At 37.7% G+C, this 18,348-nt stretch overlaps 2 protein-coding genes across 2 annotated transcripts; one reads left to right on the forward strand and one right to left on the reverse strand.

The window, feature by feature from the left end:
• The first annotated feature begins 886 nt into the window (after nt 1-886).
• On the forward strand, nt 887-2,740 carry LOC140803433 (CBL-interacting serine/threonine-protein kinase 5-like). Its single transcript, XM_073159308.1, has one exon. The coding sequence runs from the start codon at nt 1,183-1,185 to the stop codon at nt 2,557-2,559; it is 1,377 nt and encodes a 458-aa protein (XP_073015409.1). The 5' UTR covers nt 887-1,182; the 3' UTR covers nt 2,560-2,740.
• Nucleotides 2,741-7,440: 4,700 nt separating this feature from the next.
• LOC140803434 (cinnamoyl-CoA reductase 1) lies at nt 7,441-18,075 on the reverse strand. Its single transcript, XM_073159309.1, has 5 exons — nt 17,863-18,075; nt 17,617-17,771; nt 16,591-16,776; nt 15,907-16,259; nt 7,441-7,760 (listed from the first exon to the last, which is right to left on the reverse strand). The coding sequence occupies exons 1-5, from the start codon at nt 17,981-17,983 to the stop codon at nt 7,574-7,576; spliced, it is 1,002 nt and encodes a 333-aa protein (XP_073015410.1). The 5' UTR covers nt 17,984-18,075; the 3' UTR covers nt 7,441-7,573.
• Nucleotides 18,076-18,348: the final 273 nt, after the last annotated feature.

Consider the following 18,348-nt stretch of genomic DNA (forward strand, 5'->3'; position numbering starts at 1 on the left):
ACTGATTAAATATATGATACATCGGTTCGATACTTGAATCTTTTTTGCAATAACAGAAGTATTTAAACTTCATTCAACAGAAGCTCATGTGAGATTACGATTTTCACTCGTTTATCTTACCGATTATAGAGATGGAGTCTCAAACTTAATAATTCAATTTATGTTACCTTGCATAACATTTAACTTAGTTAATTGTGAATGGAAGAAGTTATTTATAGATAATCAACCTATTTTCTTTCTTATTTAGGCAAATCTTGAAGGGGGCCATGTTAGGGGATTTGGTTAATTGAAAGCCGCACATTGCGTTTGTGAATATGTCATTGGGCTCCCACAAAAAATGCCAAGTTGCATTATGACATTGTCAATATTATTACATATATATTATTATAATAATTTCAGTCCAAGATTTTTCCATTCTTTCTATGGACTCCCGAACACTCCACATAAAGGCAAAATTATGTCCTCCAATCACAAGTTGACACCCCCTTACCCCACCATCTAAATATTCTTCGTAAACAAGTATTTATATAATACTATAAAAATAAATGATAAAAACTTGTGTGAGACGGTTTCATCGGTCATATTTGTGAGACGGATCTATTATTTGGGTCATCCATGAAAAAGTATTACTTTTTTATTGTGAATATCGGTAAGGATGACCCGTCTCACATATCAAGATCCGTGAGACGGTCTCACATAAGACTAATTCAAAATAAATTATGGATGCTTAAAATGAAAAACAAGATGCCATAATCAATCAATTGTAATTGGTATAATAAAATTTTTTTTAAAAAATAATTGTTAGTGATTTAACACTATTAAATTTTTGAAACAGCTGGGCCCACCACAAACTCACACACTATATTGTTTGCACCACCATTCAATTGTTCTCTCAAAGGGCTAGACGAATTCTTCTCCTTCATGTTCCTAAGCAAAAAAGATTCTCCTCCTCCGGCCCCGCCGCGACCGCAACCTTTGCGGCTTCTTTCGATTTCCAAGGCACAATTTTTGTCGTTGCTTGGTCTCTTTCTTTAATTAGTGTCCCATTACAACTTTTGCTTTCGGGACCAAACCAAGTAAATTGATTAGTAAATTCACCGTGTGTGTGTTTAATTGCTATAAATAATCGACCAATAGCCCTAGAACTCAACCTTTTGCCATTTTTCTTGATTTGTATTCCCAATGGAGGAAAAACCCGCAAAACATACTGAAGAAAACCACCAAATCAGCAATGGATCCTCTAGGAACATCATTTTCGACAAGTACGAGATGGGGCGGCTCCTAGGCCAAGGCACCTTTGCTAAGGTTTACCATGGCAGAAACCTCAGGACCTCCGAAAGCGTGGCAATCAAAGTCATCAACAAGGATCAGGTCAAGAAAGAAGGGTTAATGGAGCAGATCACCCGCGAAATCTCCGTCATGCGAATGGTTCGGCACCCGAATGTGGTAGAGATCAAAGAAGTAATGGCCACGAAGCAGAAAATCTACTTCGTCATGGAGTACATAAAGGGCGGCGAGCTTTTCGCGAAAATCGCCAAAGGGAGGCTGAAAGAAGATGCGGCGAGGAAGTACTTCCAGCAGCTGTTAAGTGCGGTGGATTTCTGCCACAGCCGCGGGGTCTCGCACAGGGACTTGAAGCCCGAAAATCTGCTTCTTGATGAGAACGAAAACCTCAAAGTCTCCGACTTTGGGCTGTCCGCTTTGCCGGAGCACCATCGGAACGACGGGCTTCTGCACACGCAGTGTGGAACGCCGGCTTACGTTGCTCCGGAAGTGCTTAGGAAAAAAGGATATGATGGTGCAAAATCGGACATTTGGTCGTGTGGGGTGATTTTATATGTTCTTTTAGCAGGATTTTTGCCATTCCAGGACGAGAATCTGATGAAGATGTACAGCAAAGTTTTCAAGTCTGAATTCGATTTCCCCCCGTGGTTCTCCTATGATGCAAAAAGGCTAATATCCAGGCTCCTGGTTGCTGATCCACAGAAGAGGATCACAATTCCAGGGATCATGAAAAATCCCTGGTTTTGCAAGGGATTCAACAGGCCGATCGCCTTTTCGATCCAAGAACCAGCGAATGAAACTCCCTTGGATCAAGAAGATGAAGCACAGAGGAAAGAATTAGAGCTAAAGAGGACAAAATCTTCCCCCCCTTTCTACAATGCATTCGCATTCATATCATCAATGTCATCCGGGTTCGACTTATCGAACCTTTTCGAGAACCGATCAAGGTCCGGTACGCTCTTCACGTCCAAATGCTCGGCCTCCTCGATCATGTCGAAGCTCGAGTCACTGGCCAAGAAAGCGAACTTCAAGATGGTTTTCAACAAGGATTTCAAGGTGAGGATGCAGGGCGCATCGGAGGGGCGTAAAGGTAAGTTGTCGGTGACGGCGGAGGTGTTCGAGGTCGCGCCGGAGGTGGCGGTGGTGGAGTTCTCCAAGGAGTCCGGGGACACACTCGAGTATAGGAAGTTCTGCGAGGAGGATGTCAGACCTGCCTTGAAAGACATCGTTTGGACTTGGCAAGGGGAGAATTCTGTTTCGGGGACTGAAATGTAATTTAGCTTCATGTTCAAGGCTAAAAGAGTCCTTCCGTGGTAAACTAAAACCAATTTTGTAAAAAATTTGCGTAGCTTTTTATCATGTTTGCGACTTATTACCGTGTGGGGTATATTAATTCCTACTGTAAATATTGTTTTTTACCTTGTCTAATGAAGAAATCGACTACATAAAATGACCATTTTGCCCTCCAACAATCAATTTTCTACTCTTTATAGCTGCAAGTGTGTGAATTAAGGTGAAACTATAGCTCCCAAATTTTTTTTTTTTTTTTTTGGATTTTTATGTATAAAAATCTAAATATTTCAATATCATGTCATTTTATTTGATTTCACTCGATTCGAAAATATTAGCAATATAAATGCATTTAAGTGCAAAAAATAAAATGTTTGTAATGCCGATTATGTAGCGATTTTGTTCCATTTGTGTTTGATATTCTATTTTGTTGGCCATTCATGCTAAAAGTTTTGTTTTTATGTCAAAAATATTAATTATTATTGTAAATATGAGTATGATTGACTCATCTTATATATAAAGATTCGTAAAATCGTTTCATAAAAGATTTATTAATACGACAAAGGAGTCTTTCAATAAGTGAGTACCTAAAGAGAATATTCACGAATAATAATATATAAAATAATGAGTAATTTTTAACAATATCCCTCTATAGACTAACACCACCAGCCTGCATTTATTTATATGCCTAGTCGATATCAAGAAGGTTAATCTAACAAGTTAACTAACTTGGCCTTGTACGGAAAATTTAGTTGATTTTTGTCGCTTTTCCATTCCAAACCAGCAAACTTTTATCTTTTTTTATTTTTGAACTTTTTGTTCTTTTGGAAAAATAGTAAGAACAGTCCTTTTAGTTTACTCATAATTGTGTGCAGTAAATATTCAATTTTGAGTTTTGATCAAATAAGATATGTCATGTTTTGATTCTTAGTCATTTTTTGAAATTATGACGTGGCATCGAAAACACAAACAGATCAATTTTATGAGACAGATCTTCTATTTTGTTCACCTATGAAAAAATATTACTTTTTATGTTAGATATATTACTTATTATTATAAAAATGAGTAGAATTGACAGTCTCACAGATAAATATCTATGAGACTATCTCACAAAAAACTACTACATTGAAAAATGCTGACGTTACGTCAAAAAATAGACAAAAACTTATGTGAGATGATCTCACAGGTCGTATTTGTGAGACGTGTCTTTTATTTGGGTCATCCATGAAAAAATATTACTTTTTATGCTAAGAGTATTACTTTTTATTGTGAATATCCGTAGGGTTAATCCGTCTCACAGATTAAAATCCGTGAGACGGTCTCATATGAGACTCACTCTGAAAAATATATACATAAAGTCCAAAATTGATGATTTATTCGGCGTCATCTAAACATTTCATCCTTGTAAAATCCAAAACATGATATAATTTACTTGACCAAATACAAAATAGGCGAGCATATGTTACTCAAATTTAAGATTTTGCTATAAAAAATTGAACAAATAAAATTATAAACTATGTGGTTGGCCACCAATTCCCAACGTACATAACTGCAGATATTTCTGAAGTCCAAATTAATAAACATTTAAATGGGCAAACAAATTTTTTTTAGTAAGAAAAAAGACAATGAAATACGAGTCCTGGCCAGGATTAATTTTTCACACAATCGAATTAAATGTGAGTGTGTGGTCCAAGACTATGCATGCACTTATCTTTTGAATTAAAGGATTAGTCAACCAACATTCGATTGGACAATGTCACAATTGCGTGATAGGGAACAGTCCTAATTTAAATTGCCTTTATAATTTTTTTTAAAAAAATTATTTTTTAGTGGGGAAAAAAATCAAAACTTAATAGTTATATTTTGTCATGTATTCCTAAGGAAAGCTACGATTTTGATCGCTGTCACTCTAGATCAGTCGTCATTGACTATTAACTACAGTTTTTCAAAAATCGTAAAGGTTTTTAATTTAGCGACGGATTTTCAAAAATCATCGTTAATTTATTTATTTTAAATAATAATTTTGAAAATATAATATTTAAATTTTTAATAATGAATTATTTTTTATATTCATAATTGTATGTATCAATATGTTTTTTTTAAAAAAAATTGTTATAATGTTTTTGAATATTTATAAAACATAATAAATTAAATTAAAATTGTTTCAAAAAATAACATTAAACTATATATATCCAACTAAATCCGATCGATATTTAAAAAAAATCAAATTCGATTGATATTTAAATTAAAATGTACAATAAGTATCATCAACAAAAAAAAAAAAAAATCATACGGTGCCTAGGTCTCGACATCAACGTAACCGTCATGATCATTTTCATCACCATCGTCATCTCTATCATTATCGTCATCGACGAATCCTATCATATTTTGATTTTTATATAAATTTTTGAATTTTCGAAAACGCTCGCTCTCTCAAACAAAACACTCATCGTCTCACTCCCGAACAAACTCCGCGTTATTTCGCTTCTCTTTCAAATAAAAACACTCATTAATTCCTCCACAAATATTCGTTACACACGCAACGCGATAACACAATGGGTAAATAATAAATTAAAATCTACATATATTTGACCATAAAATTTAGAGTGAGTCTCATGTGAGACCGTCTCACGGATCATAATCTGTGAGACGGGTCAACCCTACCCATATTCACAATAAAAAACAATATTCTTAGCATAAAAAGTAATATTTTTGCATGGATGACTCAAATAAGAGATCCGTCTCACAAATACGACCCGTGAGACCGTCTCACACAAGTTTTTGCCTAAAATTTAAGTAATTTGAAGCTAAACTTATATCGGCCACCTATCCAAAAAGAATCTGAATATTTTTTGTTGGCTTCGATAATTTTCTTGCGGAATAAATAAATGTTTTGCCCATCAAATAAGGAGGTCCCTCAAAATTAAATTATTTCATAGTACAGCTGCCATAATATTGTAGCATAACACGCGTACTAAATTCTTTTTCTCCATTTTCTTTTTCTTTAAAATAATAATATAATAATAATATAAAAAAATAATAAATAAATTATCCACACTTCTAGCATCTACTACACTTTAATTAATAATTATTACAATTCATCGGTCTTTCTTTTTTTATGGCATTACATACAATACGTGGTTGGCCGATAGTTCAAGTATTTGGCTTCGCATGGAAAATAACAAGCCCGTATTCATACCATGTGAGATTATTTTATAATAGAAATTTGTTAATTCAGAGAACGGTGATTGTCAATTTATCGAGAATTATATATATGGTAGATCTAACGATTTGTCAAATTATCGAAAATTATATCTGATGATCACAGTGCGATTTAAAATTTTCTAGGATTGCAGCATGTCAAAATGACAAGAGTTTATCACTTTTATATATGAGGATAACTATTTATTTGCAAAGAAAATATCTTAATTACTTTGTAATAATAAAAACTTGGTATTTCACTTGAAATTGTTCTTCAGTTCGTGCTAGCTAGCTGTATATTAGGATTATGATTACATTCATTATTATTATTATTTTTATTCATTATTAATTTTTTATATCAAGTATGCTTTTTTAAAAATATCATCTCGGGTCATCGATTGCTTTATGATAGTATTATCAATAAATTAAAGAGAAAATATTGGCTCACTTTATAAAATTATTATAAGTTAATCTTACTTCATCATTATTTAAATTGGATATTGAATAATTTTATAAAAGAATGTATTAAATATTTACAAATTAATTTATTCATGATAAGTGTAAAACCGAGCAACTACTGTTGTTTAATTAAAATCAGATTAATGATACAACTCAGATATTTTTAAACGTTACATTTTGATTGTTAGGCTTTATAACCATGAGAACGAGATGTGTGAAATGAACTCTTTTATCATATGGTCAAGTTAAGTGCTAGACTTCGAGGTCGACCTTAAAGCTCAAACTCAACTCGAAATAATATTTCGAATATGTCGAGTTTTGATCGAACAGCTCACGTAATTGTGACAACCTATATATACACATACACATATGTATATGTATACATATAATTTATTAGGGATGGGATGGGATGGGTAAGAATTCACCTCTCTTTACTTTTATATAGTTGGATGCCATTTCGACCAATAGGTGGGTGGATGACACTTTTTGCTCAACAAGTTGGGACCAATTGACTTGCATGTTTGCCTAATGTGGCCCGCTGCGGTTACATCTGGTGAGAAGTATGGCTTCACGTGGTACTGAAAAGGAAATATACCAAGTCGACAAAAGGAGGAAAAATGAGATGGAGATTGAGAAAAACTAAACAAAGTGGAAGATACATTTAGGTTTTTTTTTTTGGCATATTTTTCTCGGCAAAAATTTGTGTGAGACTGTCTCACGGGTCGTATTTTGTGAGGCGAATATCTTATTTAGGTCATTCATGAAAAAATATTATTTTTTATGCTAAAAATATTACCTTTTATTGTGAATATCGGTATGATTAATCTGTCTAGCTCATAAATAAAGATTCGTGAGACCATCTCACAGGAGACGTACTCATCTTTCTATCAACATCGGTAGATAAAATCTCGTTGTAATAATTGATTTGATCGCGTGATCATATTCATGGACGTGGATACTTTTCAACCGAATGCAGCCCTTCTCTCGACGGAGCTTTTAGACACTGTATCTTTAGGTCCCGTAATTCGAGTGAGATTGTCATGGTTGGTTGTTATGCCAATAGCAGCGTCGGGCAGCTAAGTTAGTATGGAAGAGCTGTGCTCATGGACTTGTTAAGATACAACGATATGATAGGACAACGAGATCATATTTTTCCACGGTACGTATCGGCGAAACGCCACGAAAATTCCCATTATACATATGTAATAGACACTAAGAAATCACATAGTATGACCATAGGAAGATAACACACGATAACGTTTTAGCCACCTTGTCATAATAAATCTAGGTAACGAACGTTTCAACAGAATAAAGTAGGAGGCCCAATAAACAGTATGGGCTAGGATTGAATACGAAGAATGGGCTCATCAGTTTGGGCTGGAATTGGAAGGTGGCCTTTATCCTGTAGGCTTTTGACTGTATCATACAGGCTCTGCTTTACTGGTGTGAACTCCAAGCCCAAATCCTTAAGCTTTTGATTTGAGAATTTGTAAGGTTTCTTCCTTGGGTTCTTTTCATCCGAACACCTGCACTCAAATTTATAAAATAAAATGAAATAATATTCACGACCAATTTCAACCCAAGCACCAATTTGGATTGCGACTTATAATCTTGCTACATTTGACATGTATAAATAAAATGTCGAGTTTGAATTAAAGTTCCAATTCGAGTTTGGCTCGAAAGATTCAAACATTTTCGCGTACTATTCGAACTACTACTGCTTGAAACTAAATACTTGAAAAATTCGAAATTTGTTTATTTAATATATAATTAAATTATATTAATAAACTATTAAGGCTTTTGAGTGGTTATCTAACTATCAAACAAAATAATTTGGGTTCGAGTTCGGCTCAAAATGAAGATCGAACATGTACGAATTCGATAAGCTCGAATACAATTCCAATATTTTTCGAACGAGTGAGTCTCATGTGAGACCGTCTCACGGGTCATAATCCGTGAGACGGGTCAACCCTACCCATATTCACAATAAAAAGTAATACTCTTAGCATAAAAAGTAATACTTTTTCATGGGTGATCCAAATAAGAGATCCGTCTCACAAATATGACCCGTGAGACCGTCTCACACAAGTTTTTGCCTTTTCGAACTGTCTCCAAAAGCTCGTGAACCGGTTCGATTGTGCAGTGGCACGTAGATATCCATATCAGCATCACCATCACTAGGGTGAGCATTTGGTTAATTCAGTTACCGACCGAACCGAATTAACCGATTAGTTTAAAAAAAAATGTGATTTAATTTTAATTATATATGTAATTTTTTTCACACTACACTTTATACAAATGCATAAAAACATAAAATCACACACATCACTAATGCATAAGTTTTATTTGAATACAATTAATACATATTATATCGATTTTAAAATTATTAAAATATTTATAAAAATCGATAAATAAAAAAATATTAAATAATAATATTTATTAATTCGGTTAACCGATTTCAAAATTTTGAAAACCGTAACCGAACCGAATGAACCGATATAACCAAATTTTTTTAATTTGAAAACCGAATTTCCGAATTAGCTCGATTTGGTCGGTTAATTCAATTTAACCGAAATCTTGCTCACCCCTAACCATCACCACCAACCAAAAAAAAAAAACAAAAACCATGTATCAAAATAAATAAATAAAAATATAACGATTTAGAAAGAAAAGGTGTCATCAAGAAAATGGTGGGGTACAATTGGTGACTTAAGTGCTCGATGACAATCACATGGTAGTTGGTGAGGACTCTCTCCGTTCACTCGTGTTTGCACAATATTTGGTGTTGCGGGCGTGCCAGGTGCGAAAGTGCACCGATTTGTGTAAAAACGATAAAAATCTAACTTCTAAAATCAAACGACAGTGAATTCTAAATTTGATCGTTGGTTCTAATCTCCTAAAACATATGCGATGCCAAAATTAAGAAAACTATTGGAAAGTGGCGGAAATAAACCCCTGACATGATTTTGCATTTACAAAACTGTAGGAATTCATCAAAGACATGAAAAATATAATAATTTGTTGCTGAAATCTAAAATGAGAAGACGTAAATTGCTAGAAAACGTAAAAGAAAGTGCTTGAAGCAGAGAGATTTTTTTTTTTGTAGAATTTTGTCAGTAGTTGAGTTGTGTTGTGTAGCCAGTGTTTGCCGATGTCTTTTTCTTTCCAGCGTTGTGCCGTTTCTCCTCACTCCCCCATGAGCCCATGATCTTTTCCACTACTTTCTCACGATCTCCATTTATCCTCCCACGTTCTGTGACCAGTTTTGAATCGATAAAAACCAATTCCGCCAATTTTATCGGGCCTATATAATTTAATTGGGCTTGTAATTTAACTGGGCTTATAATTAAATTATTTTGGCGCAAACAATTGCCCCCCGCAAGCATTGGCCCATTGGGCCAAAATGCTTGTATGTAGCCCGGTCCGATCCATTTATTTGTAGTAGCCCATAATCATTTATCTGTGAATTTGATTTATAGCAGTGGGCCACTCACCCAAGCCCAATCCGTATTTGGGCTTTAAAATATTGGGTTCTATTTCTTCCCCTTCAATTCAAAATCTGTAATCCGCTTTCTTCACTTCTTCCTTCTCGCTGCCCTCATCCGATTACTCCCCGCTGCCACTGTGGAAGCCCGTCGCTCCGCCAATCCTACACCTCAACCGTGGCGGCTCTCAAGCTCTTTCCAGCCGTTCTTTGCTGTCGATTGTTCTCTACTGCTGCCCATAGTCGTTTTATGGCTCACGATCCACCTCCGGCGAATCCTTCCGCATCCATCGCTGCGGGCGCCATTTCTTCTCCGGCCACTGTTTCTGTCTCGTTGCCCATTGCGTTCGCCGGCTCCGCCACTGGTCTTAATCCCTTCCTCGCCATCTCTGGGTCGTCGATTTCCCATTCGGTAGCCAAGTCAACTAATACTTAATTTGATCATCATCACGTCTTAATGGTGTTTGTGAATTTGCCCAAATGAAATCCACAAGCATTTCCTTGTATTGCATGTCTGCTTCTTTAGCTTCCATTCCTTCTTGGATTTGGGATTCATTCAACTCCTTACTCTTTCTTGGGCATCAACTCCCCACTCTCATTTTTTTTAATAGTGTTGGCATGTTTACTCATAATAGGTATCACTCGATTGAGATTGGCCATGGGTTGGCCTCAGCTCCCTGGTGCATTTGACACTTAAGCATTTGTGTCATTTGAGGTTTCTTGACACAGGTATTTCTCGACTATTATGTACTCTTATATGCTCTTATGTGTTGCATCCACTCAAGATGATTCCCTCGCTCCTAACATTATGCATTGCACTTCAGTCGGATCCCTTTCCCGCATACACGTATATGCATTTGCACTTCAGTTGGACCCCTTTCCCGCATACACGTATTTGCACTTCAGTTGGACCCCTTTCCCGCATACACGTATTTGCACTTCAGTTGGACCCCTTTCCCGCATACACGTATTTGCACTTCAGTTGGACCCCTTTCACGCATACACGTTTACTTACTGTTCTTGCATGCGGTGGCTCCGCTTCTTATCTGTTGATTGTTGGTTTGATGTTATGGTTGTTGGGTGATGGGTGTGGTACGAAGGTGGATTTGTATGGGGTGTTGTGTATTGGATGTTGGGAAGGAGTTTCTATTCGTTCTTAATGCACTTAACCCAACTCATTTTCAATAGCTTCAATCAAAACCATATGTTGGCTTAAAACTCCCCACTCGAGATTATTCTCTCCCTTCATTGGCTATCGAAACACAATGGATCCAGTACGATAAAAGTGGCCTACTGGCCAACTTTAATCGATCGTTGTCATTTTTGAATCATAACCAACAAATATTTACATTAGTGGCCCTAAGGCCTACTTCAAATAAAATCGTACAACATGAACATGAAGCTAGAACATACAAAAATGGCTGGTCAGCCTATTTTTCTTCCAAAGTCAACTTCTGGGTCCTCTTGGGTTTGCATAACGTCCTTGTTCTCTTCTATTCTTCCTTTATTATTCGCTTTTCCCACCGGTGAGCTCAACTCCCTGCTCAGTATATTTCTTTCCTGCCATATTCTAAGTGGCCTGAAGGCCTACTTCATGGTTTGTCACTGCATATGCAAACAACCAATTTATAATGGCGGTATGGTCTACTTCCCCATGATTTCTCGTACCATAGGAACATTAGAAATATCAACGGAATGTATATATAATAAGTGGCCATAAGGCCGACTCCCTGCTGAAACAAAGTATCTTCAAAATAATGAAAGTGACTTGATGTCCCACTTTCTCTGATCAATCTTATTGTTGAATCGTAAACAACAGATATTTACCTCAGTGGCCCTAAGGCCTACATCACATGACAACTTGAAATAAAAAACTAAACATATACCAGAGTGGCCCTGAAGGCCAACTCCCCGCTGAAGAAGGCCAACTCCCCACTGAATATCAGCCTTCGTGTTTGCATCACTCGCTAGCTTTTTCCTACTTCTTGGACAACCTCAGTTCCATAGGTGTCCCATACTTCTTCTTCCTCTAATTTTTCCAGTATTTGCTGCACATGCGCCTTCCATATAGAGGTTGCAGCCACCTCTTTTCCTTTTTGGTTCAAATCAATCATCAACCTCCTCAATCAGCGGTTGAATTATCGGCCTAGGCGGCACGATAACAGTAGGCTTGAGGATTCTTTCTAACACCGAGCTTGGAGTTGGTGTTTGCATGTACAATGGGTTTTCTTTCTTGCTACTGCTACAAATTTTGATAGGCCCAAAATCCCCATTGTAATATCTGGCCTCCACAGCACTTGCGCTTGTTTGGAACGGCTGTCCATCCGCTTCCACAACCTCCACATCATCCTCTTTCCAAAATAACAACAGTTGGTGCATTGAGGATGGGATGCACTGGTTTGCATGGATCCAATCTCTGCCTAACAATGCTTGGAAGTTGGCGGAAGAGTTCACCACAAAAAATGCACATAAAGATGACATGCTCCCTACAGTAACATCAGCGGGGAATACCCCAATGGTCTTGGTGGTTTCCCATGTAAATGCAGCAACCGAAAATTCCGAAGGAATCAAGTCTTCTTTCGTTTTGCCTAGACTTTTTAACATTCTTACTGGAAGAACATTCACAGCTGAACCATTGTCAATCAACACCATATACACTGGCTTCCCATTCACGTGGGCTTTGATGTACAACGGCCTTATGTGCTTGGTCATGGCCGGTGTAGGCTTTTCCAGTATCACCTGTTGAGGCTTATTTGAGTGGCCCTCCTGGATAATCACTCTTGAACTCCCTTCAGGGAGTTTATTTGCATACTCTTTCTTTTGCACTGATTTATGGGGCATCAACTCCCCATCCTCTTCTTCCACCATTTTAAATCTCTCGGGTAGTATCACCACTCCTTTGGCACAATCCACTGTGATGTGAAACTCTCCAACGCAAAAATTGATTGTTTTTCCTCTTTGATCTTCTTCTTCGCTTAACAAATCATCATCATCCTCCACAAACTTATCCTCAGTAGCCGATCTTCCAAACTTGGATTTACTCCCCACTGGACTCCTTGCGACTGGAATATCATTTGTGGGTTCATTTCTCAGCTTAGCAGACTCTTCCCTTCTTGCAATAGCTATTTCTCTCAACAGTCGTCTCTTTTGAGTCCTAGTAAGTGGACTAGGGAACTTTTTGTGTTGGGCCACTCTCCAAGACTCACTGAACTTGCCTCTGGCTGGGAGGACATACATGGGCTTTGCTCCCCTATTCTCAATCATTTTTCTTCTTGAGATTTCATATGCACGCCGCTCTCTGCCTTGATCACCTGATACTTTCCTGGTTTCCACCCTTCGTGACTTAACTTCATATGTATTTCTCGTGTCCGACCTTTGGTGCTGATCACGAAATGATTCCCCTCTGAACTTTTGATTCTCACGTACTGGTCTTTCAAGGAAGTGTTGGTTCCTCGGCCTATAGGCCGCGGATTCACCAACATTTCTGGGGAAACGCGGTTGAACTGTTCGTATTTGATCGGCATTATGTCTTCCATGAGCTTCAAACAATTGACCCTTTGGAATCCAGTATTTCTTGATTACTCGGTCTTTTACTGTAAAGGATCGGCTTCTTTTCTCATTGAGAAGATCTCTCAAATCTGTCACATTCACATTGACCAAAGCCACAGGGGGAAAATGATCATCATCCACCGCCATATACTCCTGTTTGTTAGGGAACTTCACTACTCCCTTGTTAATTCTGTCTTGCAAGATGTTTTTGAACGCCCAACAAGACTTTGTAGCATGATTGTAGGAGTTGTGGTACTTACAATACTCTCGTCCCTTCAACCCTTCAGTGGGTGGCATCCTGTGATCAGGTGGGAATGTGATGAATTTTTCTTTTACCAAGAAATCAAAAACTTTCTCGGTCTTTGACACATCAAATGTATATTGCATGTCTTTGGGGAGTTGGGAGTTGTTCTTCTTTTCAGGTTCTGGTGGCTTCTTTTTTAGTTGGGGAACTGTGCAAGAACCAGCTGATCGAATCTCTGCCAATGACATATCTTCCACCTCCTGATAATAAGACCCCATAGCAGTTTTCTTCTTGTAAGACTCTTCCCGCAGTAGTTCTTCATATTCAGCCACTTTGACAGCTAGCTCAAAGAAATCCCTGAACTCCATGCCTTGAAATTTCTTCCTTAATTCAAAATCCAGCCCCTTTTGTGCAATCTTCACGAACTCGGTTTCAGGTAGGAACACCTTGCATCTATTCTTCATCTTCTTGAATCTGTCTATGAAATATTCCACAGACTCCCCTTTCTTTTGAGTGACCCTGGATAAGTCGGCAATGCACACTTCTGTCTCTGTTCTATAAAATTGGATGTGAAATTGTCTTTCCATCTCATGCCAAGTCATTACTGAATTTCTGGGGAGTGAGGCATACCAAGCGAATGCAGTCCCAGTGAGGGAATTCGGGAATAGCCGCAACTTTAGATTGTTGAAGTTCTCCAACTTGGCTAATTCCCCGCACTGTATGGTGAATCTGGCTATATGTTCCATGCTCGATTGGCCGTCCTCCCCACCGAACAGGCTGAAATCATGAACTCTATAACCCCTTGGATATGGGTTATTCACGTCTATGTGTTCTGGATAGGGCTTGTGGAATTCTGGGCGGCCTATCTGCCTCAAGGCCGGCCCATATAACTCTTGAACAGCCTCTCTCACCATTTCTGGATCAACCACGTGAATGTTCCGAGCTGGGAGTGAGTGATGGTAGTGATTTGCCCCCCGAGCTTGAAACCCTGCATTTAAATCAATATTACCTCCTGGGAAGCCCCCATCCATTCCTTGATAATCCATGTGCGATATGTCATCATAAGCTTCTGGTTGGTATAGAGGATTCGTCACGCTATACACTTGAGTTTTCTTTGAGCTCCCCACTCCATGAGAATGTGGATATGGCTGAGCCCTCCCTCCTAAGGTTTCTTCTCTCTTGTGAGGTGGTGTATACCTTCTTTCTGGCTGATTCGGAAGAGTGAACTCCGGGCGGCGAGGATCGCCAGCCCTTGAGTTTCCAACTCCCTGGTCGAATTCATGGACTTGGTCGCTTCCCTGACCAGTCTCTTTGACGGTGGTATTTTGCTCCCCTCTGGTAGATTGATTCGGTCTACTCAGTAGAGTCTTCAAACAGTCGGCCATTGCCTTGGACAGGGCCAGTGATATTTCCTCAATCTTTATAGCAGTTAACTCTTCCATCACCTTGTTTGAAACTTGATCGTATGTAATAGGAATCTGCAAATCTACTTCTTCAGCATGTGGTTCAACAGTAGGTTGCTCTGGCTGTGGAACCTGAGTTCCCTCTTGATTAGCCAGAGACTCTCCACTCTCCTGGTTGACGTTTTCTTTTATCCTTGGCGCCATAGTGCGTGTCCCACCGGGCGTGCCAAAAATATGTTTGCACAATATTTGGTGTTGCGGGCGTGCCAGGTGCGAAAGTGCACCGATTTGTGTAAAAACGATAAAAATCTAACTTCTAAAATCAAACGACAGTGAATTCTAAATTTGATCGTTGGTTCTAATCTCCTAAAACATATGCGATGCCAAAATTAAGAAAACTATTGGAAAGTGGCGGAAATAAACCCCTGACATGATTTTGCATTTACAAAACTGTAGGAATTCATCAAAGACATGAAAAATATAATAATTTGTTGCTGAAATCTAAAATGAGAAGACGTAAATTGCTAGAAAACGTAAAAGAAAGTGCTTGAAGCAGAGAGATTTTTTTTTTTGTAGAATTTTGTCAGTAGTTGAGTTGTGTTGTGTAGCCAGTGTTTGCCGATGTCTTTTTCTTTCCAGCGTTGTGCCGTTTCTCCTCACTCCCCCATGAGCCCATGATCTTTTCCACTACTTTCTCACGATCTCCATTTATCCTCCCACGTTCTGTGACCAGTTTTGAATCGATAAAAACCAATTCCGCCAATTTTATCGGGCCTATATAATTTAATTGGGCTTGTAATTTAACTGGGCTTATAATTAAATTATTTTGGCGCAAACAACTCGTTCGTTTAGATATGTTTTCCTAACATCCTACCCTACATTCTACGTAGTCGGAGAAGCCTAAAATTATCATATCAAAACTTATGATACCAGCAATATTTCATGAAAAATCTAAGACCAAACTAAGAAAAATGGATAGTATTTAGGCTTACTTTGTAGGTATCGGATACTCCGGAAAGAACTTGGCGAGAATGTCTACCACCTCAGCACGATGGAGCACGCTCTCTGCGCAAAGGTGCCGGCCGGATGCTGCCGGCGACTCATACAAGAGTATGTGTGCCAATGCAACATCCTTTACATGGACATAGGCTTGGATAGAGTTAGCATAAGTCTTTGCGGAGCCAGTTAAATACTTTAAAATGTGAAGAACACTGGCGTTAATGATTGGCTGCAGTAGGGGGCCGAGGACCAATACAGGGTTGATCACTACGAGGTCCACACCTAGCTCCTTAGCTGAATCCCATGCTGCTTGTTCAGCCACAGCTTTTCCATAGCAATACCAATTCTGAATAGGGCATGTAAAATAAACAAATTAACAAGTAGATTAAATCATAATATTTGACTCAAAAGAAAAATCTACTTATATTGAACATTATTTTATAAATATAATTCCAAAAATAATAATTGTATACAACTAGCAAGTTTTTCAAACCAGCTAAAAAATTAATGGATTCATATTAGATATCATCATGTTTAAGTTTAACTCGAACATGTTCAAACTTTTTTCAAATTCCATTCATTTTGTTCGACAGTTTAAGAGGCACTTTTGAGACTATTCGAGCTAGACGATAACATACGGTAGGAATTAATAAAAACATAAATATCATATGCAAAACCTTGGTATTTTTACAGAATCCCAAGTCACTCCAGCATGTTTCGTCCACAACTTGATCAGGGGCTCTGTTGGGGTCCATGTACACCGCGCCGATTGACGAGGTTAACACGACGCGGCGGACGTTGGCCTCCGCCGCGGCTGTGATCACATTCTTGGTCCCAACCACCGCGGGCTCCACCATTTGTTCCTTAATCACCACAATTAATACGTGGATCACATATTAGATGTATGTAAAATAATAAATTAGACGTGGTTGTCTGGAAAACAACTTTTGCTAACATTTTACATAAACGAGCGTCGCACGCTAATTAGAAATATTTCGTGCTTCCCATGGACACTCTACTTCAAATAAATTGAAATATTTATCAAAATAATTATATTTCTTGAATATCATGTGAGACCGTCTGACAGATCATAATCTGTGAGACGGGTCAACACTACTCATATTCATAATAAAAAGTAATACACTTAGCATAAAAAATAATACTTTTTCATGAGTGACCCAAATAAAATATTCGTATTACAAATACGACCTGTGAGACCGTCTCACATAAATTTTTGTCTTCTATAAAATACATTAAGTTGTTTGATGTTTTGAGAATTGGTGGTCCAACCAATAAGTCCAATAGCACCACCACCAATACCAACTTTTATCCCACTTTTATTTATGTGAAAAGAGTGAAGATTACTCCAACAAAGTTCCCATAGCTTATAGCTATATTCCGACCACTTTGTTATTGATCTGACACCAAAGTTCTACGTAGAGGAGGAGCCAGAAATATGGTTCTGTTCGAAATAGAATTTTAAACTCTACAATTTTTTAATATTTTAAATTGATCTACCGGAGGCAGAAATATGTCCCCGCCCCTGGTTCTACGATCACAAGATTTTAGATTTGAGACCTAATTGTAACAAACTATCTCCGACTCAAAAAAGAGAGTTTATAACAATATTAATTCAAAATATATGTGAAACAAAATATATAAAAATAATCACAATTATATATAAAAAAAACGAAAGAACTTACGGGATCATCGGTCACGGGAGAGGCAGTGTGAAAAACACCATTGCAGCCATTAATGGCTTCACGTAAGCTCTCATAATCATCAAGATTCGCCCTGCATAGAATCAGCCTCTCATCTGCGCCTTCCATCTCCCTCAAATGCGAGTTTTTCGGATCATCTACAACTCAAAACAATAAAAAAAAAAAAAATCAAACAATATGACAAAATCAAAGAGAAAAAAAAGAATTTCAATGTTATATATTTTTCACCTGGATTCCTGACGGTGCCTCTAACCGTGTATCCCTTTTCAAGAAGCAGTTTGACAAGCCACGAAGCAATGAAGCCGCCGGCGCCGGTGACACATACAACCTCGCCGTGAACAGTCGGCATGGCGTCGTAGTCAGGGGTTGGTGATTGCGGAGGAGGAAAAGGGTGGCAAAAGAAAGGGAGTGATGTAGGAGTTGGAGGAAGTGTAGGGAAATGATCTATATTTATAAACGGGAAAATTACTTTAACAACTTCACCAACCCCGTTTCAAATTGAAAATGAATTTTTTTTTTTTTTTTTTTTTACTTTTTGGAGTTTCATTAAATGAGAATCTATTTTCAATAAAGGGTAGAAGTATTTCAATTTCTTTCCTTTGTTTTCAAGGGGCAACTTGACTTAAAAGTGGGGTTGTTAAGTGATTTTCGTGCTTGATATATACTTTTGGATTTGGTGGAGTAGTTTGATGTTTGTGGGGTTATATTTTGGAG

Source organism: Primulina eburnea, chromosome 10, assembly GCF_022965805.1.
Source record: "Primulina eburnea isolate SZY01 chromosome 10, ASM2296580v1, whole genome shotgun sequence".
NCBI lineage: Eukaryota > Viridiplantae > Streptophyta > Magnoliopsida > Lamiales > Gesneriaceae > Primulina > Primulina eburnea.

What these genes read in the sequence shown, in the direction of transcription:
- LOC140803433 (XM_073159308.1), top strand. Translation starts at nt 1,183, where the DNA reads ATGGAGGAAAAACCCGCAAAACATACTGAAGAAAACCACCAAATCAGC.
- LOC140803434 (XM_073159309.1), bottom strand. Translation starts at nt 17,983, where the DNA reads ATGCCGACTGTTCACGGCGAGGTTGTATGTGTCACCGGCGCCGGCGGC. An exon ending in GATTCTGTAAAAATACCAAG is followed by an intron (nt 16,260 to 16,590) that starts GTTTTGCATATG and finishes TGCCCTATTCAG; the next exon opens with AATTGGTATTGCTATGGAAA. An exon ending in GAGTATCCGATACCTACAAA is followed by an intron (nt 7,761 to 15,906) that starts GTAAGCCTAAAT and finishes ATTTGAGTGCAG; the next exon opens with GTGTTCGGATGAAAAGAACC.